Source organism: Toxotes jaculatrix, chromosome 8, assembly GCF_017976425.1.
Source record: "Toxotes jaculatrix isolate fToxJac2 chromosome 8, fToxJac2.pri, whole genome shotgun sequence".
Classification (NCBI taxonomy): domain Eukaryota; kingdom Metazoa; phylum Chordata; class Actinopteri; family Toxotidae; genus Toxotes; species Toxotes jaculatrix.
Genome location: NC_054401.1, coordinates 17,586,861 through 17,609,618, shown reverse-complemented (window position 1 = coordinate 17,609,618; position 22,758 = coordinate 17,586,861). Strand labels below are relative to the sequence as shown.

General features: G+C 40.4%; 2 protein-coding genes and 1 non-coding gene across 3 annotated transcripts; 1 reads left to right on the top strand and 2 right to left on the bottom strand.

Moving 5' to 3' along the window:
• Nucleotides 1-2,188: 2,188 nt before the first annotated feature.
• LOC121186547 (terminal nucleotidyltransferase 4A-like) lies at nt 2,189-12,001 on the bottom strand. The gene is made up of 12 exons (XM_041045314.1): nt 11,137-12,001; nt 10,700-10,823; nt 8,445-8,491; nt 7,508-7,628; nt 7,265-7,372; nt 7,054-7,182; nt 6,410-6,623; nt 5,995-6,121; nt 5,789-5,892; nt 5,419-5,609; nt 5,033-5,170; nt 2,189-4,766 (listed from the first exon to the last, which is right to left on the bottom strand). The coding sequence occupies exons 1-12, from the start codon at nt 11,808-11,810 to the stop codon at nt 4,332-4,334; spliced, it is 2,412 nt and encodes an 803-aa protein (XP_040901248.1). The 5' UTR covers nt 11,811-12,001; the 3' UTR covers nt 2,189-4,331.
• Nucleotides 12,002-12,661: 660 nt separating this feature from the next.
• Nucleotides 12,662-21,828, bottom strand: ice1 (KIAA0947-like (H. sapiens)). Its single transcript, XM_041045388.1, has 20 exons — nt 21,620-21,828; nt 21,353-21,411; nt 20,584-20,695; nt 20,315-20,391; nt 20,182-20,219; nt 19,962-20,044; nt 19,730-19,806; nt 19,545-19,582; nt 19,318-19,400; nt 19,186-19,222; nt 18,825-18,881; nt 18,605-18,703; nt 18,116-18,474; nt 15,202-17,673; nt 14,938-15,106; nt 14,624-14,784; nt 14,168-14,358; nt 13,919-14,019; nt 13,708-13,806; nt 12,662-13,368 (listed from the first exon to the last, which is right to left on the bottom strand). Exons 1-20 carry the CDS (start codon nt 21,707-21,709, stop codon nt 13,187-13,189), a joined length of 4,584 nt encoding a protein of 1,527 aa, XP_040901322.1. The 5' UTR covers nt 21,710-21,828; the 3' UTR covers nt 12,662-13,186.
• A 544-nt stretch (nt 21,829-22,372) lies between these two features.
• On the top strand, nt 22,373-22,444 carry trnae-cuc. The gene has a single exon. It is a non-coding gene; the product is annotated as a tRNA-Glu (tRNA).
• The last annotated feature ends 314 nt before the right edge of the window (nt 22,445-22,758 follow it).

Genomic DNA, 22,758 nt, shown 5'->3' with positions numbered 1-22,758 from the left:
GTTTTTTGTGTATACAGAGGCACTCTGAAATGCAAGGGACTCACACCAGATGTTACAAATGCATACCTGCACCTACTACACATATTAATTATAGAAACATATGATGCACTGAGAAAAAAATGCTTCTAAAGAGATCCAGAAAAGAAAGGACATCAGGAGGACAGCTGATGAGCAGCTGATGACAGCTGAAAAATATTCATTTAAGCTTTCAATTTACTGTTAGCCCTAATCTCTAAATACAGAAGAACATCATTTGCTTACGTTTCATCTGATAGAATGAGATGTCCACTTGAACAGACCTTGTGTGCCCTCTTTATATTAGGCTTGACTTGGAATCATCCACAATGTTGTGTTCATAATTTGTTCAAATAGTTCTTCACTGTATGTTTGATTTCACCACCAGGTTATATGCGACAGGAAGGCTTGCGTCATTAGCAAAAAATTACAACTGCTGCTGTTGTTCATTGGACAGCTCTTCTTAGTCGTCTGTCGTACTGAGACATGATGCTGCTAGTTAATCTCATTTCACTGCAGTAAGTTTAATGGATTTATGACCTCACAGATCATGCTTTGCACTACTTTATAAAGTTCTGTACTGTGAATCAAAAAGTCAATTACATTTTTAATTTGCATGCAATGTCTGTACTAGTGAATACTATTAAAGGAATTGTGACAATCATGTTCTCATAAATGAGACGGACATTAACTGTCCCCTATTTGTTGATCATCACCATGTTTTGATCATTTGAAAAAGACTAATAAAATATTAAATTATTTAAGGAAAAAAAAATGAGTCCTGTCATGGCCTAAAGGCAGAAACTGAGGACACAGAGAAATGACATTTATTTACAAGTGTCTGTCAGTCTGAATGCCTCCATGGAGTCATTACACTTCAGACTTAACTGACATCTCCTTTGTCCCAGCATTCACTGACTGTCACTTGAACAATGTTGTTTGCAAACACTAATTACATCCACGTACTGATTCACATCACACTGTGGTGGGCCTGTTCGTGGGACTTCAATTGGCAGAGATGCTGATTTTCTACTGTCAAGACACTGACAGTCACAAACAGCCTGAAGGTATAATTACTGACCTTTTTTTTTTTATTGGAGAATTTTAATCTTTCTACAAGTGGGATTTGGAAGTAAGCTCTTTTAAAGAACTTATTTTCTTATATTTCTTATTTCAGTATGCCAGTACACATTTATTTACATGGAAAAAGTCACAATATTTGCTTGTAGGTCAGACAGAAGAGTCAACAACAGAGACTTGTTTAGGAGGAGATATACTACAACACAATTTGAAAACAGCAGCATCTTCTCGTGGTTTTGTGTCCTCATGTGAGTGTTTAGTACAGAGAAGTGTCCTCTTTACTAACTGCAGATCTCAGCAGGAGGATGTTAGCTGGAGGCTGCTTCTTCCTTGTGTGCTGCATCCAGTAAAGTTGCACATTCCTGTAAATATTACACATCATGTTACAACATTAAAGATTGTACAGACAGCTGCTGCGTGTCATGGCAGAGGCAACTGTATTTCTCATCTTGAACACTCAAGACTAGGTCTCCAGGTTGAAGATTGTGTGTGTTTGTGTATGTGTGTGTCCTTATGTGACATGAGCATTTGTGTCTGCAAATCTTCAATTCAGGATCAATGCCTCCCTGTTCGTCTGCGTGCCTGTGCCAAAGTATCACTACTATTTAATCATCAATGAAAACTGAGCCGAAAGTGGATGATGGCATGGAAGCAGGATCTAATTTCTTAGTGCCTTAGTCAGCTAGTTCTGAGTCAAGAAGGGGTAAAAGGGGTCTCAGTGAGGACACTCTTTTCCCTTGGTTTTAATTGGTATAAAATGACAACAGTTCCAGCTACTAACCCTCCAGTGACTGAACCTTCAGAGGAGTGATTTTCTTGAAGTCTTCTCCTCTGTCATGTTCTGCTTCCCTGCACCCTGCTGACAATCTGAAAGGTAATGGATCAGATACAGATAAGAAATGATGCAGCAGTGCCCCCATCAGAAAGCATGAGGAACTACAACATGTGACTGTGCTCCTCATTACTGGGGAGTCAGGTGTAAACCAGATAATAAAAGACCAACTGAAAACCACAGTCAGTGACCAAAAATGTTGACCAGTGCAAGAGCAAACATAACACATCACAAACATACTTCTACACACTGAACTGGAGTTTTAAAATGTTTATTAAAAAAATAGAAAAACTTACATAAAAAAAACAAGGTATACATCTATATGTCAGTCATTTACACATTACAACCAATCCTTAATTACACAGATATGAGCTGGGGATTTGGTTTGTGGCAAAAGAGATGTAAAAACCTGTCGATTACCCTTTAGACAGCTTGCTGAAAAGCCGCACTGAAAACAAGGGGACAATGTTAGCAGTATCATGTTGAGTCCATCGGTTTGGTACCCAGGGTGTCACAATAATCAGACTTCACCGGGAGTTTGGTTTTGTTAATGGCTCTACCAAAACTCCTGTAATGGTGAATCTGGGACATCCCAAGCTCTAGTCCTCTTATGGATTGGTGTGTAAATTATGTTGCTTTGGAACCTTGTTTTAGAAATACTGACTTTAAATATGGAGAGGAAAACCTCTGAAATGTAAGGACCTCTTACACAACTGGTTTGTAACAATCACCTTTGAATTAAAAGAAAAAAAAAAAAAAAGTGACATGATGCTAATGCTGACAACCACTGACTGCAGTAGGAGTCTGCTCCTGGAGCATACACCTAGAAGCTGTAAAAAGAGCCAAGCAATCCTGACAGTGCTTATAAAAACAAAGACAGAGAGCTTCGGCTACATACAGGAAAAAGGGCAAATTTGGTCATTTTACGAAGGCAGTTAACCTGTTGCTTTAACAGAATCAAAGGAGATATAAGGCAGAAAACAAGCACTTTGCTGGTAATAAGTAGCACCAACTATTTCTGAAACCTAATTTTTGAAATGACACGAGTAAACACTGCTAACGGTGCATTTCCCCAGTACACTCTACGGCCTATCGAGAGGAAATACGCCCACACCCCCACTGAGAAGAGTGATATATTTAAAATGACAACTAGAGGTGGAAAAACATTCGGACAGGAAGTTGGCAAAAGTTCCAAGTGATCATAATGCGGTGGTAAATTAAACACGAGTAAAATGCTGGCATCATGGGATTTTTGGCACATTTCTCATGTCGTTATACCATAGCTCCCCCTTCTGCTGGAAAGCTGTTCACACACACAAACACATTCCTTCCAGGCCCTTAAATCCATCTATTGCACAGATCAATGAAGTCTAGAATCAAAAGAAAGAGCAAACTTATAGTGGGGAGAACCCCTAAAATAAAAACTAAAATGTGAAATAAATTAAATAAAAGCAAGTTATTATTGCATATAAATGCAACAAACTTAAAATAAGGTGGCAATGTTTACAGTACAAAAACATCATAGTGCCAATGTGAACAAAAAAAAAAAATCCCTCAGTGACAAAAACAAGATAACAAAGGATAATGACCAACAAACACACAAAAAAAAGAAACAGTACATTCAAACAAGTCATCACAGTTTAAGCACTTGAGACAAGGTCCGTTTTGTGCCGTCACACCAAAAACATCAAGTCAGCGTTGCGCTGCATAGGTAGAAAGGTAGTGCTTTGCTTCAGTCCAGAGTACAATTCACAGATGATAGTCAAAGCTGTAAGAGCTCTGAATCAAGAGCGTGCTAACAGGGAGTCGCATTCAGAAGACCAAATGAGACCACAACCCTCATCAAAAAGGCCCAAAACTTTGAGAGAGAGACAGAGAGCGAGACCAGGTTTGACACGCCAGTTCAGTACCATGCCACATGATGTTTAACGATGTTCAAGTTGCATGGAAACTCAGTACTTGACCAAACTCTTCAGCCAACCAGCTGCAAATTTTAGCTGCTGGGAAGTGACACTGGTGAGAAGACTCAATCTGGGATCAGTAAGTCCTCATTTAATTCAAAAAGTCTGTGCTGGTGTACATCAAATTTAGAGGGAGGGCTCTGACTACCATCAGACCAATGTAACAAAATGAACGCAGATGATTATTTTACAGTCTTCCTTCACCTGCAAGGGCTCTGTGGCATCACTTAGTGCTAGCACAGATCGATCATTCGACACCATGGGAGACAACTTGCATTGTCTTAGGAATCCTAGTGTGATGTAGGTTGAATTTTAGAGAGCCTCCAACAGAAAAAAAAAAGTATCATGAATCATTCACAGCTTCTCAACTCAAAGACTCATGATGGGAGTGAGGCCTTCAAATACTAATATGAGTGATGTCAAATTCCTGCACCTGCAGCCTTTCATCTGCTCTGGTTGAGAGCAGGAAGGTTGTCCCTCTTTCTGCGTCGCCAGGTGTTACGGTTGTACTGCTGCTGGTTCCTGAAACCCGGTGCCGTGTTATGACCCTGGGGAATAAACCGCCGCTGCGGGCTGAAGTTACCTTGAGAGTGGTTTTGACCTCGGAGGCTGCCGCCTTGGTTGTGCTTGAAGGTAAATTTGTGCGGCTCAATGGAGCCATAGGAATTGGATCTCATGGTGTAACTGTGGCTCTGCTGCCCTCCTACCTGAGGGTGGTGTGGCCGGTGGAGGGGGCTGGGAAGAGGGCTAGTGGAGTTAGTGTGCTGGGAGACCTGTGCAGGGTGACGGTGCACAACACTTATTGAGGGTGGATTCTCATGGTAGAACTGGCAATCAGAGAGGGAAATGGTGAGGTTTTCTGAGAGGGACATTTGGACCTAGCAAGAAAAAAAAAAAAAAAGAGAATAAGCATAACATTTACTATGAATTTTGCCATGAGTACGTTTTTTAGGATTATTGAAATACAAAGAGGAAAACAAACATCTTTAAATTATTTTTTTGTTTCCCTACATACCCACATTAAACATACACATCATCTACATTATTTGGGTTGAAATTCCAAGGCAGTATTATTCATGGTCATGTTTCTCACTCATCTGTGAAGTAAAAAAACAAAACAAAACAAAAAACAAAATGGACCAACCTGGGGCGTGGCGTGGATAAAGCCTGCTGGATTTGTGGCCCTCAGGTTAGTAGCCATGTGGATTAATGGATGGACTGAGGCCAGGGTGAGGGGGTGGAGTTGGATAGCAGCATTAGTGCTCGGGGGAGAATCAGACTCCTGGAAAAAGACATACACAGATTAACAAAGTTAAACGGACAGGGGAAAAAAAACGTAAGCATACGAACTACAGGCAAGTTATGGCTGAGAGTATCGTGGTTGCTCTAATTACATTATACGGATGATCTTTATAAATACATTAAAACAAAGGCAGCGTTTCGACACTGTGTTACCACACTGGTGGTGAACCAAAGATTTAGTGATTTAGTAAATATATGAATGGTCAAAAAAAAATCCTTTGGCCTTACGATGTCACTTCCGGAGGACGACGAGAGAGAGCATGCTGAGGATGATGAAGAATGGTGCTGAGGGCTGGGAAGGAAGACTGGGGAAGGTGAGGGGGAGTCAGCACTGAGAGGGGAGGAACTGTCTCTCTGATCCTCCACAGAAACCAGTGTCAGCCTGGCAAGGTCCTGCTCACAGGTCTCTACATGTAGGACTGAACAGAAAACTACTGTTGAAAAAACTTTGAATTGATTTAACAGTGTGTCAGTAGAGCATATCTGACCCTAAAGATGGAAAAATAATTTTATTACTTTTCTGGATCCATCACAAACTACAATTCCAGTTTAAATGTAACAGAAAATAGATGCAATCCCAAAGTTGCCACAAAGGTACCGTGGTTCTCCAGCTTGGGATACTGCTTGGCTCCCCACTTCTTGATTGTCCAGTCCCTGTAGGCCAACACCTCTGGGCTAACCTTGATAATGCGCCCTAAAGTACTGCAACAGAGAAGAGAAGTATTGTCCATAATGATATCAGGATAAATGCTGAGAAAAACACAACAAAAGTAAATAAAGAAAAGGTTCAATGAAGAATCCAACCTGTCATACTCTTTGTTGGGGTAAGCACGTGCAAGAGGAGACACTCCATGACTCAGCACCATGTAGGCAAAGTCAAACACCTGCTTAACCTGCAGGACACCGTATGAACTCCTGCCCACGTCGTTTCCTGTGAAGAGCGCAAAATGCATACCACTCTGATTCTATGCTATGATGTAGATATAAAACTGTAATGAATTACTCCACATCTTGGCAGAACAGCCCAGGTGCTTGACCCTGTTCTCAGCAGGTTTTAATCAGGTGGAAGGGAAAATCAGGTGTTCAGTCTTTTGGCAGCTGGTTTTGAACAGCTCTTTTCCCATTTTAACACCATTTGTCATTCCCCTCTCCAATATATAGACAGGTGAATTGACAATATCAATCTTCATTTACTCATGGTTTGAAATTCCAGTCTGACCTGGCTGTATTGGATCTTCTATGCAGAGCATGGAGGGCCTGTTTCCATTCCCCATGGCTTTGAGCATTTCCTCCTTGGACAGGTAGTCCCCTCCATTCTTCACCTGGATGCCAGTTTTTATGTAGTTGAAATCGCGGCCGTACAGCTCAAAGAACTCGATCAGCAGGATGCCCAGGTTGATGTTGGTGCGTCGCGTGTCGATCCGAGGGTGTAACTGTGTTCAGCAGGATGAGGAGGATTTATTACCTACACTTCGTAATCACCTTTGTATCCAAAATCCAGCCAGTATGAGACTGGAGGACAGCACAGCAGGAAATGCATTAAACTCATATTACGTAATATTTTGTATTTCTATGTATTTCATATTATGTATTTGTATTGCATTATATCCTCATGAATACATAAAACAGTAAACCAAAATTATACGGAAACACTTTTAAAATTGTGCCATTGAACTCACTGGCACCTCTGTGTAAATGAAACAATTCTGAGATAGCAAAGAGCTTCTCTGTTTATTTGCTGTTGCAATTATAAAACCTGCAGTGTTTTGAATTGACAGAAAAGTATTTAAATAATTTAATGTATTTGCACACTACCAAGCTAACTGTGGTTACTGCGATAAGAGCATGCATGTGTATATGTACCTGCAAGAAGCTGATGGCCATTAGTATGAGGCTATAAGAGCTGATGCCTCCAGTGAAGACTTCATTCAGGTCCCTCTGCAGTAGGAACTGCTTCAAGACGAAGATCAGGGGCGGCAGGACAGTGTACTTCTACAAAACACAAAGACAAATGTAAGAAACAAAACAAAAGAAAAGGCAGTGTTTGTGTTGAAAATGTCATTAAAGGGCTTACCTTAAGGTAGCTTTTGATAAACTGTGCTGCTTTCACGGCAGTTTCTACATTGAAGCTGATGTCCACTTTCACCTTTGTTTCATAGTCAGTAAGCTTGATGATTGGGACCTTAGGGACAAGTCAGAGAGTCAACCATCATTTCAAAATTTGTGTTGAAAAGAGTGACAATGTTTTTGTTAAGCCATTGTTTAGAACTTGAGTCAGCGTTAACAGTTTGGGCGAAAAATAAGAAGGCACTCTTACTGTAGCTTTGTCGAGGACCTTGATGGGATACGGGCCAGACACGTTGTGTTTCTTCAGGGCTTGTTCCAATTCCTGCAGTGGAGGATGGTCCCACTTTCCAAACACCACCAGGTCAATGTCACTAAGAACAAAAACACAAAGTACTTTGAACTCCAAAAAAAAAAAAAAAAAAAAAAGTTTATCTCCCCAAGTATCCTGTCTACACACAGTGCATAGTGATGTGCAGGTCACCAAAAACACAACACTGGGGGCCTAGTTTTATGCTTTTTATCCAAACTAATTCAGGCTTTTGGAACGGTGCACAGTTCTGTTTTGTATACTCAGAGCCAGTGCCACTGAGCCAAAGATGTGGGTGGAAAGATTTTGCAAGCACAATGTGACAATTTGACAGAACAACAACAAGATAAAAGAGAAGAAATGGTAACTATAACTGCAGTGAAGCAACATTTCTCTGTCTCTTTAACTGAAAACAAGGTTCTCGACCGCCTCTCAATGCATAATTCCCTCTGAAAAGATTGTGCAATTATACAAAGAACATTGATGAATTGATACAGAAAGAAGGGAAATTAGTCCATGATGTGGCCCCAATTCATAATTGTTGATCATGAAGTTTAGCCCCAACGAATGAGTCGGTATTAAGTGAATACAGTGGTGTGATGTTGAAACAATCATTGCACTAAACAGCTGCTTTACTTCCCCCACTCTAAAAATAAATTGATGAAATTACGGCTAGATTGAAATGATTTCCACATGAAGCTGCTCCAGCTGCAGAGCAGTGACACAGGACACTGTATTTTACTGAAACTCTGACAAAAACGGACATGACCTTGAAGATTTAGTGCTCCCACTTCCTCAAAACTAGCATGTTGATGAGACATTTCAAAAGAAGCCATTGTAAAGTCAGACTGTGCAAGACAAGTACAAAAACAAATGTTACCTTGTTGGAAGATAAAGTCCTGTGCTGAAGCTGCCAAATATCTCCACCTGCACAGTAGAAGACATATCAGCACAAGCCTGGTTTAAGTTGTGACACAACACTGTAACCATTATCAGTTTAACAGCTTGTGTGTGTAAAGTTTTTGACCTTTGTGTATGTGGTTTGGACACTTCATGGGTTTAAAGCACTTTTTTAGCTTCACTATCTCTGGATTTGTTTTACTCCCTACACATGTATTTATTCTTTAAATAAAACAAGATCATTCTTGATTTAATGTCATTGCAAGTGCACTGCCTGGTGTGAGTGTTGGCTAAATACAACAGGTCAAGAAAAGGTGTCCAAACAAACATCGGACGCATTTGCTTTTCCTTTCACATGGGGGTTTTTCACATCTTTCACATGGAAGCTCTTGTGCTAACTAATCCTATGAACTGTACAGATAAACTTTAATTACATAATTAAATTGATTTTTATTCATAAATGTCAAAAAGACCTCACCTGTGATCGTTGTATGTCTAAAACAGGACGAACTTCCTTTTTAGAGGCATGTTAATAGCTTTAGTAGGTCTTGCTTGGCTAACTCAGCCTTACCAACTTCATAAATTGTCCTTAAAATACAAACCACTACAAACCACGTCACTTTCATGTCATAGAAAATTGATTTTGCTGAGGGCAACTTTAGTTTGGACTGCATTAACTTTAAAGACTGAAAAATACTATGAAATACAACAAAAAGCCAGACATCAGGTCAAACTATGACACACTGATCTCTATAGAACATGGCCATGTTATTTCTTGGTATTAGAAATTATAACTGACTGTGTATGTCCACTTTCCTGTTGAATAGACTTATTTTCTAGTCAGGGACCAGAGCCCATTACAAAAATTAAACATTTGTATTGCCACAGCTTGGAAGGGGGACACAGAGCAGTCTTTAGAGAAAAGGGAGAAAATAAACCCAAAAACAAACTTAGTATGGTCCAGTGGGACTTTGGGCCAGAATTAGTTCAAAATGCTTATAGTAATAATAACCATAAAAGTGCTAGTTGTTCTAAAGTACACTAACATTCTGTTGGCAATATAAATTGGAAAATAATTCACTTACTTAGTGACATGAATAATGAATATATATGGCCAACTTTGTCTGGACATGTAGAGTAAACTAGGCTGTTGGCTGCCTACAGTGTGGCCAAACGTTATGTAAAGTGCAGTAAACATCCAGACACACTGGCTGCTGGCTATATAAGACAACATTGATTTACACAGTACATAACGACTTTGCAAGGTCATTTACAAAGCGATTTAAAAAAAACAAAAAAAACAAAAAAAAAAACCCAGTTGATACAAGACATAAAACAATGTATTAAAACCAACAAGCCAAACCCCGAGGTAATCAGTAAAAAATCTCAACTGCATCTGTCCCCCCTCCCCCAAAGCTGGTGCCTCTGCATGCACTGTTTGAAATGGATTCATACACTATATTTTTTTGACAGCAGCGACTCAGTGTGTTGAAAGAGGAAGAAGAACAGCATGCTGAAGGCACCAGTTTATCAGGTACACCTGTACAATTGAAAACAATCCAATGCAATAGCCCTGCAACACACAGTTGATATTCAGCCCATGGTTTAGATAGTGTGTCACAGAGAAGGTAATTCACTTACATGATAATATTCCATCTTCCTCTTGTATGTAAATGCAAGTAAACAGCACATCAGACACTTTAACCATCTCAACATAAAGCAGTCCATCCTATCACCATCACTTACCTCCACCTCAAAAGGGACAAGAGTTTAATCATCACCTCTCTGACACAGAATGAGCAGAAACATATTCAAACTGATTCAGTTATGATAAAATTAGCTTCACAAAATTGCACAAGTATCATATTTGCAATGTTTTATCTGCCCAAAATAAATATATATATATCTGAACCATCTGGTTTACTAATTCTCAGAGAGCCAGTATTTTTAAAAAATTCTTAAGTTAAGGACCATGACAGCTTTGTCTGACAATGCAAACATTAATCTCAGCCTTGTCCAACTTTGGGTTTGAGTTCAGTACTTGGTGCAGGATGATAAGCAGCACATCAGAAAAAAAAGTGAACACCATGTCATGGGCTCAAGACACAAGACTTGTGGTTATTAAAAAAAATATCGTAATACAGATCAGAGTCTTACACCCATACACAGTAACCACAGCTTGAATTACCTCTCCAAGTCGCGGCACTGGCACATGACAGTCCTACCGACACTCACCCGTGCTGTAGGCCACAAATCCATGATGACACTTTCTATTCTGTTCACAACATCTCTTCTCATGGCCTCCTCCTCTGGTCGTGGTGACATGAAGTTGAAAAAGTCCACTATCTCTTCATGCAGACTGTAAAGAAACAAGGGCAACAGGACATCTGGGATCATGGACTGATAAGGCCTACTGAAGACTGTACACTGCAGATAATACACAAATTATATGGGAAAAAAATAGATTTATGCATCAAATGCATAACATTTCTGTAAAATACTTAAACTGGATATGCACATTAAATAAGGCCATGCAGTAGTAGTTAGATGGGTGACCTGGTGCTGTAGGGATTCTTTCAAGAACCCCATGAGGCCCCCAGACCTCACTTTGAGAACCCTTTCATGACTGTTGAAAAAAAAAAAAAAAGAAAAATCTTTCCATATCTCCTTACCCATTAATTCCCAGGCTGTACCGTCTGGTTTTCCACAGACTACAGGGAGACTCCACATAGTGTCCATTGCAGCCGTGGAAAGTGTTGGCCCTGTTCAGCTGCCTCCTGCGGCCGGATGAATGTGAATGATAGTGGTGCTTGTTCCCATGCTGATTTTTCATCCCCGTGGGGGTGTGGCCGTTAGATTGTTGCATGCTGCGACAGTGTTGCTGAACGGTGTGAAAAGGCGGAGGGGGGTAGAGCTGTCGGAGATTGTTCTCGTTCAGCTCGTGCTCGCCGTAGTGTAAAAACCGGCTGGCCTCCTCTGCAACGTTCAAATTGTCGATCTGCAGAGAGGAGCCGGAGGGCGAGGAGCTCTCGGCCTCCGAGTCCAGAGAGGAGGAGGACGGCGACAACGAACCCTTCCTCCGGACACTTCCCCTGTCTCCGCCGCCGCCGTCTTGCTTCGGCAGTTTCCCAAACACAACCCCCGACGGCGGTGCTACATTTTTGCAATACTCGCCGTTTGAGTCCGCGGAGTTTGAATTTTGCGCTGCGAAGTTGCGTTGGTAATGAAAGTGGTTATCGATGCCGGAGTTTGCTGCGAATCCCTGAGAGGTTTCCCAAATGCGCATCCACAGGGAATTGGCAGGTCCCTTCTGCTCCGGCTGAATCCAAGCGGTCCTGGGATCCATTGGACTCGAGTTTACCCGAGAACCTCTCCACGGGAAAATGGCGAGCAATTTGGCAAATTTAACACTTCGCACCTAAGGCAACAAATAAATCCTACCGCGCCGATTTACTTGTTATCCTCGAAGTGCTTCATGTCCGGCAACTGGTTTGGTTTTTCAAGCAGCTTGTCCAACTCCACTCCCCATGTAAGTCAGCCAATATGGCGCACCCAGCAGCACGGATTGGCATCTACGCATGTCTGAGGGATTTAAATCTTTGAACACACCCCTCAGGACCGAGAGATGCGTCAAGTGAACCATACACTGGGCGGAAAAACCGGAAGTGAGACACTTTCATTTAAGATCGTCACAACAAACCAAACACAAAATGCCCAAGAACTGTGTATTTGTAAAATTGTACATAAAGTAATCACAAAAATTAACATTTTTCATCTTTCCGCATCTTGCATATTTTTTTCCAGTGCATGTTAGTGCTTAAAATTTAATATTTCAAACGTAGTTTAGCCTTTTATTTTGAAGGCCAGCCCCACAAATAGTGGTTCTCATTTGCTTGACCCCTTTACAGAAATGAGACAGTAGTAGTAATTTGGTTGGATCGTTAGCGGCTTACTTAATCTCTCTCTCTTTTCTAAATGATTCTAGATGTTGTGGTGAATACCTGTGAGACATAATGTCTACCGAACAGTCAAAGCTATGAACAGCAGTCTGTTTTCCGGCAGGTTTTAATGCCCATTTCTCACGAGGCTGATAGATGCAAATTAGGTCAGTGTATAACATGCCAGAGGGCAATTTAAGGAGAGGCAGGTGAAGAGAGACTGCAGCAAAACAGCTGGTTTGGTTCAATATGTGAAAATTTTAATTTGAAAAAATTTAAATAACCTCTTTAACTTTAAACTGTACAAACCATTTACTGTGGCAACCTTATTTTTCATTCATACAAACTTTAACTCCTCATATTTACAAACTTTTGAATGAAGAAACAATTACAGCAGCACCAAAGTTAAATCAGAATAAACATGTACATGTTTTACAATATTTTAGAGCATTACCTGAGTATAGCAGACAGGCAGCAATTATACCAGTACATTTACAACAGGATGTGGACAGCTAAAACAGTTTTGGCAACCAAATTTTATGCATCTCTTATGTTAAAAATTTAAATTTGCAACAAAATTGGAGAACTGATAGATTTACCTAACAGGTTCATTTTAGAGTAGAAGTGCATATAAATAAACAAATGTTTAAGAAGTCTGAGACTGTGACTTCAAGACTTACTGAGGTACATGAGGTAAACGTCTCTATCTAGGGATCTGCATTCTTCCTGTCTTTACAAATCCACATGCATGTCCATGTGGATTTGTACAGCGCATGTGTCTCCCTCAGCTCTTGACCTGTCTGCAGATAGAGGCTAACTGGTTAATACAGCTAGTGACAGCTGGAGGGACGCTCCGAGACATTTCCCCTCTCCATGCCGCAAGGGCGCCCAGGACTTGTTTGGGGTTGCATGGCGACAGTTCGTAGATGCAGTAGACAGCTGCTAAGTGGACCTCCCATGGTACACCTGGAGAGAGAAGATATGACAACACTGCTTAATGAAAATTCACCTGCTGGGTGGCCCTTTCTGTTTCACATCAGGATACATTAAGAGCAATATACTGTGTGTGTGTGTGTGTATTTTTTTTTAAGTTCATTTGGCACAATTCTGAGAAATAAAATACTGACAAGCAAGAATACTTTAACATGACAGAGTGAGATAGAAATACTGGAATCTGCTTATTTGTATGAGGACATGTGGAAAAGATAAATATCCGAATTACGGTATGTTTTAAAAAATCTCAGCACACGATAGAGGATGTGTGCTAGTTACAGCCAAACTGAACTGGTGTCTCTTTTTTCATACCTTCAGCCTGTCCATGCCTAACAAATGTGTTGATGACACTGGCCACAGTTCCCACAGAGGAAACACACCTCTCTTTGATTCCCAGTTGACCGAGGCGTCCTATTTAGAACAAAAAGACAATAAAGTTCTCCCCTGTCCTCTGGTGATTATTAAATTACAAATAACGTCAGTTCATGGTTAATATCCAAAGTAAATAAACAAAACCACTGACCTATGAGTCGGAGCACAGTGGCAACAGTTACATCAGAAACAGGTGCTTGTTGATCTCTGGGTTGTGCCACCCATGTGTTCATTAATGGCCACAGCTCCTTGCTGCCAAAGCAAAATGAACAGATTAACACAGGTGCTAATTTCTATAACCAAGTTTCACATTATTGTTTTATCTTCTGTGAAAGACAACTTTGGCTTAAATTACATCATTTAGCACTGTAGGCTCCCGTCAGGAAAAAAAATAACATACCCCAATACATTTTCATAGGTCCACTTCCACTTCTTGTGTGTACAGAGGAGGTGCAGTGTGAAGACATGTTCCCAAGCCTCAGCCCCCAGGTCGTACCCGTACCGACTGTGTTTTGTGAAAGACAGATTTGACCCTGACCGAAGCTCAGACAGTACTCTGGAGATCAGCTGGTCGATGTCGCAGGGAGGACTCTGCAGACAAACAGGGAGATTAGGTCTTTGAGGGTCCACTCTACTTTATTTGAGAGGACACAGACAGGAGAGATGGGCAAGAAGAGATGATGTGATAAAGAAAATTAACTAACTCCACAATAAGGTTGCAGAGGTTATAAATAAACCAGTGCTCAAAGCAAACACACCCTTAAAAGTGTCTTAAAATTCCAAAGACATTAACAAAATGTTTAAAAAAAAAACAAAAAAAAAACGTCACAAATGTAGAACCTGGTCTCTAAACTACCTTTTCCCAACCGAGGAATGCTGAGAGGCATCTGAGGGGCTCTTCTTGTGCTTTCTGTCTCATAACAGCATGTATGGCCTGGCACAGGGAGCTACTGTGTGAGAGAACACTGGGCCATGTTGTCACCATAAACAAAATCAGCTTAGCAGAATCTGGGAAATCTGCAGTGAGGAAGACAAATAAACAAAAACAGATAAAACATTAATGCAATTAAGCACAAGTGGTGCCTAACAAGATGTAAGGTGACAGCATTAAGAGTGGTCAGGGGTAATTTAGTTCATTTGCATTTAAACAGCATGAAATAAATTGCTAACCTTCTGTGAGAATGCTGTACGCCAGGATATGAGCCTTCTCCCAGTATCTCTTCTGCCTGCAGATGCCTGTGTAGACTCGGCAGAGGGCCTGCATGTAGTTGCTGCTGAGGTCCTTTTTCTCAGCTTTCAGCTTGTTCAGGATGGCCAAAAACATATCGTCTGCCTTGAGCTGAAAAGAGAAAAAGAAATGTGAATAAGCTCAAATCACATTTTGTTTGTTAAAACAAAGCAAATTACATGAGCACGATAATCCAGCACACTAACCGAGCCGTCCTGGGAAATTTCAGAGATGACCTCCTTCTCCTCATCTCTCAAGACGGGCTTTTTGGGAAGTTTCCCACTGTGCAGGTGGCTCTGTATCACAGGCAACAGATCAAAGCACTGGTTTTCGATTTTCTTTAAGGCGTTAACTACAAGATCCTGCTCTGCAGCTTCTCCACTGTCCATGGATTGAGAGGCTGTTTCGTTTTTGAGCTGTTCAAGCCTCGGAGTCTGGGGTGAGGTGGTCTCCTCTCCAATGTTTGACGAGCACAAAGGCACCGGACTGCGACTGATGGTAGGAGAGGAGCTATCAAGCCTGCGACATTTGCTGTTTTTAAGCTGAGGCAAACTGACGGCCTGTCTCTTTTCTCCTCTCATCTCAGTTTTGGTGAAGGCTGTTGAGATGGAGTTGATGCTTTTAAAGCCAGACATCTGACTGTCAGTTGTTGTAGATAATGTCCCACTCTCTGCAGAACAAATGCTGAGACCAACATTCCCCCTGAGAATGCTCAGAGTTCGGGCACGGGCAGAGAGCTCTGGATACATGGTGTCAAGAATCCTCATGGAGTTTTCCTGAGAAGGACTGGAGGAGGACGACGGGGAGGAATTCATGGCTGTTAAGGGCAGGCGACCTGGGACCGGCACAGCATGTTTCGGAGTGGCAGAGCCAAACTGAAGTGGTGAAGAGGGGACTCCGTTTGGAGGGACTGGACTGTTTTGGGATGAAGAACTCAGATGCTGACTGTTAGGTGTCATGTGGGGGGTCAGGACAGGAGTGGTAGGAGAAGCCAATCTATCCATGGGTGAGGGAAAAGAGAGTTTCCCAATAGCCTGCCTTGGATTGATTGACTTGCCTGCTTTTGGAGGTGTGCACAGGGGGGTCAGTAAAGGAGGAAGTGGAGGGCCCATTTCAGAGCGTACCTGGCCTATGCACTCTGGTGGTTGAGCTGAAACTGAAGCTGGTTCTGGGCTAGTTTCCTCTGCTTCTTGGGTAATATGTGGGCTATGTTTTTCAAGCACTCTTTCACATGGCTCCAAACATATATTTTGCCCATTTGTGGCAGCAGCAGTTTGTAATAATGAGGTAGTACTACTTGCATCGACTCTGCCCTGAGGTAAGTCTTTGACAACAGGCTCTTCAGTTACAGCTTCTTCCTCTAAATTAGGCCCAGGCTGCAGAGTTTTTTTGTTTGTTGAAATGTGCTCAATGTTTCCTGGGTTTGGAAACAGACATGAAGAAGTCAACTGTCTGTACAGAGAATGTGTATTTTCTGTCAGAGATTCACAGTTAGCAGTCTTTGTCTCTTGGGAGTCAGAACGAGAAGGTCCATGATCATCCACCGTTGCACTTTCCAATGTCTCTACGTCAACTTTCTTTTGTGAAGGCGTTTCAACGTTTGCTTGACCAGATTCCTGGCCAGTGTGGCCTTTGTCTGAATCTTCCATCCTTAACAGTGAAAACATTTGAGGTGACTGAGGTCTTATACTGCTGTGTGACTCTGGAGAAGAATGTGTTTTATCAGCTCTCTCAGTTCTTTGTTCTTGTTTATTGTTGTTTATGGATCCATCATTTTCTTCAACATTTTTATTTGAGGCACTGCTGCAGCCGTTACTGCTGCTTGACGCACAAAGTTTATCTTCTGGCATGCCTGTGTCCTTGCCAAGAGAAAATTGAATCTCCTGCAGATTTACGACAGTGACATCTTGACTTTCCTCTCTCAAACAACAAGAATTCTGGTGGCTTTCTTTGGCTTCTGAGCCATTTTCTGTATTTGAAACCTCTGTGTCTTTCACACAGTCAGTGAGTGTTGAGGAAGTAACTAGCTGCGCATCTCCTGCTGTTTCAGAGACTACAGTGTTGTCACTTCCTCTAGGTGACTCTCCACCACAGGTAGTCACTGTTTTGGCATCGGTAAAATCACTTGGGCTCCCGTCAACGTCCATCTTTGTAACAGACTCTGACTGATCTTCCTTTGCCTTTCCAAAAACATTTTCTGTTTCAGAGATGCTGCTGGCAATACCGCTACTGGGATTTTCACTGCAGGATGCTTCTTGTCTTTCACTAGTTAAGGACACAACCTCAACCAAAACTGCATTGTCTGATGTGGAAGAAGATAATGCTGCTAATATTTGCACAGATTCTGTCTCCTGCTCTGTCTGTGTGTCTTTTTTAAGATTCATTTCTTCACCACCTGTACTGCTTTCGTCCTTTGTTTCCGTTATGCCGCTGAACTCCTTTTGTCCAAAGCCTTTGGTGTCATTTTCATCAGAAATGTGTTCCACTTCATGTGCTGTGACAACTGGCAAGTCTACAATCTCCTCTGCTGGTAATGCAGAAAGGTTTGGACAGTGGCTTGACGCTGATGTGATAAATAAGGATGCCTCTTCTTGCTGAAGAGGAACAGAGTCATCAAAGGGTTTGGGGTGGTTTTCCTTTTCTCCTTCAACCGTCTCCATAGTTTCCAACTCTGTGTCCTGAAAAAGACAAGAAAAGAAGGATGTAATTTTTAACAACTCAAGGCTAACCAGACCTGTGCCTTACTAAAATTACTACAAAAGGAAAAAAAATGTTTACATATTTAGTTATACATACTAAAGCACTTGTCATTCTGTGCTGTCAGTAAAGTTTTTAAATCTTTTAAGGAACCAAAAACAGTGACTTCAACTAACAGTTGAAACACACATTTTGGAAAGTGAATTTACATTATTTCTTCTTTGATTTTTCTTTAAATTAGTTGTTCATTCTTTATTACTATAAGAATTATTGCAACGTACACATACTGCATAGAAACACAGCAACCTGTGCTGGCTTTGAATTATGAATATTAACAAGGAAAACCGCATTTTAGTCAGCGACTGAAAACAACAACAACAAAAAAACCTTTATTAAAACATTTTATTATAATCAAACTCTCACCGAGTCTGGTAGTGGTGATATGAAGGGATGCATCGGTTTAAACATTTCCATTATCTCCTCAATAGATACTTCAGAGCTGCCCATGTTGGGCGATGGCTCCTCAGTTTTGTGTTCCTTTGACAATGGCTTCCTCTTTTTGGGAGTGACTCTTTGCTTCTTTCCACTTGAGCACGGAGGAGATGCTTGATGTTTGACAGCTTTCTGAGGAGAAGGTTTTAACTGTGTATAAGTGGCTTTTAAGTGGCAACTGTGAGATGTACTGATGTCTTGAGGAGGAGACTGGGACGTGTTTCTCAGATGAGAGTGCAGTCTGTTCGGAGGAGAGGGAGGTACAACTTGCTTGGAACAGGAGCAGGACTCTGAAATCACAACAAAAAAAGAGAGGATTCCATACATTTTTTGGGTACAGTGGCAAAAGAAAGATAAAAAAAAAAAAAAAAACCTGAAGTCACTGCTGTTATTAAAAAATTTGCAGCTGAGCTGACTCACTTAATGAGGCGTCACCGGTTAAGTGCAACAGGTTTGCTGAGTGCTGCTGCTGAGGCTCCACACATGCCCATAAATCCTCTAGCAGCGCCCGGATTTTCTCTGGAAAACAAACATCCGCACAATGCAAGAGTAACATTACTTCAATCTGCTTTCAAAGTTACAGCATGTGATTAACTCGTCAACCTAATGTAATAAATAATAAGTCAAGCCAGCTGCATACCTTTGTCAACTTTAGGCTCCTTGGGTGAATTTGCTTGAGTTGATACGCTCCTATACTCTGTTGAGAAATAAATCAGATATTGATTATTTTTGGACCATATCTATATTTAAAATTTTAATTTAAGATGCTGCTGTTATCGGGCAATAAACATTTTTTAGAGCAAATGAACTATGTTATATGGTAAGACGTTTTTTCCTTTAGAGCCTGTGAAACCCAGTTAAAAAGGTTTTGAGCATTAAAAGTTGAATAAATTGGAAAATTCTTAGTTATTTTCCTCTATACTGAAAAGCTAAATTTCTGAAGACACAAGACATGACAAAGGTAAAATTGTTTCTGTATTGTATTGTGTTTTTTTTTATACCTTTACTCCTTTCTCTCTCCAGTTTCATCAGTCTCGCCTGCAAATGAATTAATATATATAAAGAAAGGTCAGTTCTGTTGTATTAAAATAATATTTCCACCAATTTGCTGTGCATAAAGGTCATTACTGCACCTGGAGATCATCAATATTTCTCTCTAGGAGGATCTTTTCTTTGGTCAGTTGGGATATTTGATGATTCTGTTTGCAAAGTGAGTCTAAAACAAGGACAAAAAAATAGGTATAAACATGTAAAGCCAAACCACCAAACAAGCATTGTCATATAGCCACTCAATTCAAGAAATCCTTCTGAACACAAAATCATTCTTTATGCTGAGTCAAATCCAAGTTTTAATACCAACCTTCAAGCTGTCTAACTTGATTTTCAAGGTTTTCCTTTCTGTTGATAAAAAAAAAAAAACATGAAAACATTTAGCATAATTTGTTTGTAAATATTTTCTCAAAACAAGTTAAACAACAACCTAAATATATAAGTCCATTAAAGAGTATTAACACTTAATATAAAAAGTAGAAAAAGAGTTCTTACATGCTTGTTGTTTCTGCATTCTTCTCTAACAGTTTTTCAACTTGATCTGCTTGTGCCTGAGATTTCCTCAGAGATGTCTGAAGTGGTGAAAAGACAACATTACAAAGAGAAAGTTTCCTGAGCTACATTCTGACAAAGCCCCCCCGTAGTCTGGTATCCAGGGTCAGTGAAGACACTGCATCAAATTCATATGACTCAAGCCCATAATAAGAGCCCACTTTTTAATGCTTACCTGTGTTTCCAGCAAATCATTTTCTACTTCAGCCTTTTCCCTCTTCAGTTGTGCATTTTCAAGTGACTGTGTTTCGGTCAGTTCTAGGAGTTTGAAAGACAATTTAGCACAAAATGAAATGTGTATTTTCACATATATTTTATAAAAAAATACATACAAATCAAATTATTTACAAACTATGCAATTCTCTGCTGAATTAAAATATGTCACTGCAAAGTACCTTTCACATTCTTTAGCTCGTCTTCAAGCTTCGTACTCCTACAGATACAACACATAATAGTTATCATTTAACCCATGCAGATATTACCATTATCAGCACTATCATGATTACGACTGGCATCACCATCTCTTACTTTACTACTGTCCTGCTGTTTTCCTCCTTCAGTTTTTCAAGCTCTTCGGACATCTGTCCATAAGCTGTAAGAGCACACTATAAAAAAAATAAAAAAATATACACAATATGAGCATGAAAGCAGAAAATTAATTTAAAAAACTAGGGGTTAATGTATTCAGAGACAGACAGAATTTGTGTTGTAGCACTAATATTCAGAGATAGATACATTTCCATCTTTCTATTAGAAAGAATATCCTTTAAATGGGATTATACACATAAAGGGCATACCTTCTTTTCTTCCAGTTCTGCTTGCATAGATTCATAATCTGCAGTCTTTTTCTCCAGAGAAACCAATTTGATCTGCAGCTCTTCCAGCTGTTGCTGAAGCCGGATAGTGTCACTGCATAAAACATGTTAACAACACGAATGTGTTAATCCACTTGCATGCAATATTAAATAACATACAACTGTCTATGTGTGGCTTCATAAAGCAATTCTGTCCTCACAGATACAGTATGTGTGCAATCATATTGTTGGTTTTCAAAAATAGGTTACAGCAGTCTCCATCTAATGGTGAGAAGAAGATGTGCAACAGCAACAGTGTTTAAGCATAATACTACAAAAGACAGACAACAGACAACCACAACAAATGTCTATACAGCTAACGCTACTGCCAGCCAGCTGTGAAAAAAGGAGTTACAATAGTATGGACCATTTTTGATTACAATTATCTCAAAACAGTCTTCAATGTGGGACAGCATTTAGTAAATAATTGAAAATCACATTCCTGTTGAATCACTAAACTGAGATTTTAACGTTTTGATTAGGAAAAACAAACGCTGAGAAACGTTAAAGATCAACTTTATAATTCGTACGCTAAAATGCGTAGAAATTTCAATGCCAAACAAAATTGCTTTGCTGCCTGAATACTGACTAGTAATATTTTTAAAAGACGAGTTCATCCAAGTATCAAGCTAACAGTAAAGTACAATAAGATAAAATAGTTTTTATGTGTAAAGAAGCGTCACCATGTCATTTAACTTTCTTTAATACTCACTCCGAAACCGTTATTTTCTGTTTCAGTGCCAGAAATGACGACACATATTCGGTAAGGCTCTGTAATGGGGAGGGAGGGGAGGCAAAAGAAAACAAAAACAAACAGGGAAATTCATAATTACAGACACGTTCACTTTAGCTGATATAATAGAAAACGTATGAATCATGTCACAACCGGCCAAGACTGCTTATATTCCGCTTTCTCATCCAAAACACGACTGTTAATTGTCTTTTCTGTTACAGAAAGATCACAGAAAGATGGTCTGACCTGATGCAAAACAGAACAGTTCTGACAGTTTCCAACCGTCGCGTCCGCGGCGATTGCCACTGTTTTGGGCTTACTGTCCCCCGGCATCATGGTAAGACAAATTTCACTGTAAACGTCACAACCGTTGCTTTTTCTTTTGTAAACTAACGACCATATCTCCGTTAAACGATTTATGTCCAAGTTCAAAACAACTTCACATTTTCGCGTCTCCCACGTTGACCAAGGACCCAAGCTAGGACCCCGCAAAGGGTGATTTGTGAAATGCCTTTGTGAAAAGCTAAAATTACATATTTCTCGCTATGTTGTCTCGCTATGTTGTTTGGCGTATTCAAATTGTGGCATGTTTTTGATGGAATGTGAGTAATACAAGAGTTAAATTGTATGTTAGATTTTTTCTGTCGGTTGAAATGGGATGTTTTTTTTCTGTCGTTCGGATTTTGCTTCAGGCACTGTATTATGGCACGTGGGGGCGTTAACGTGAAGGCCGGAATCCATGCAAATACGATACGACGTGTACGCGCCAGCAGGCATAGGTAACTGTTTAATGTTATGACTGTGTGTCCATAATGTAATTTACACTTACACAATAGCTTGTTTGTGTTTTTTGAAATGTTACACACTTTACAATACAAGTCTTGTGCCAATGCCTGCCCCCAGCACACAGCTATGTGATATTCACTCCTAATCATAAAGACGTGTGTTCCGTAGTTAGATAATTATATAATCTTAAGAAGGAACTTTAGCTTGTGTCTGTCCCTGGTGGTCTAGTGGTTAGGATTCGGCGCTCTCACCGCCGCGGCCCGGGTTCGATTCCCGGTCAGGGAACTTCCTTTTGAAGCCTACTATCGGTAGTTTCTTGGCAATCAACTATTGCTGAATTCCAAAATGTCTAGGATAGTGTGATAACGACTTGAAGTTCAGCTGTCGCATATGGCTCACTTTTTTGTTTCAGAGTGTGCATGGTGTGTTTCATTTCTATATATAGTCAGCAGAGGGTACTGTTGTACAGATAACTGTGTTTCCACTCTCTCTCAATCTGTGAAACTAACAACTACTCTGCTGGGATAAAAGAATTAATTGCTTAAATGCTTCCCATTAGACCTACACACATTAAAAAAAGACATTAACTTTTAGTCAGC

Bases quoted from the DNA above. Each gene is read 5' to 3' on its own strand.
- ice1 (XM_041045388.1), bottom strand. From the start codon at position 21,709: ATGATGCCGGGGGACAGTAAGCCCAAAACAGTGGCAATCGCCGCGGAC. The intron at 14,785-14,937 runs GTTAGCAATTTA...TCCTCACTGCAG, and splicing joins GTACAGCATTCTCACAGAAG to ATTTCCCAGATTCTGCTAAG. The intron at 13,369-13,707 runs GTATGAAAAAAG...TTCTCTCTCCAG, and splicing joins TAGGCATGGACAGGCTGAAG to GTGTACCATGGGAGGTCCAC.
- LOC121186547 (XM_041045314.1), bottom strand. From the start codon at position 11,810: ATGGATCCCAGGACCGCTTGGATTCAGCCGGAGCAGAAGGGACCTGCC. The intron at 5,610-5,788 runs GTACCTTTGTGG...TTTTCTGTTCAG, and splicing joins TCCCAAGCTGGAGAACCACG to TCCTACATGTAGAGACCTGT. The intron at 5,171-5,418 runs GTAAGGCCAAAG...GTCTTTTTCCAG, and splicing joins CGTCCTCCGGAAGTGACATC to GAGTCTGATTCTCCCCCGAG.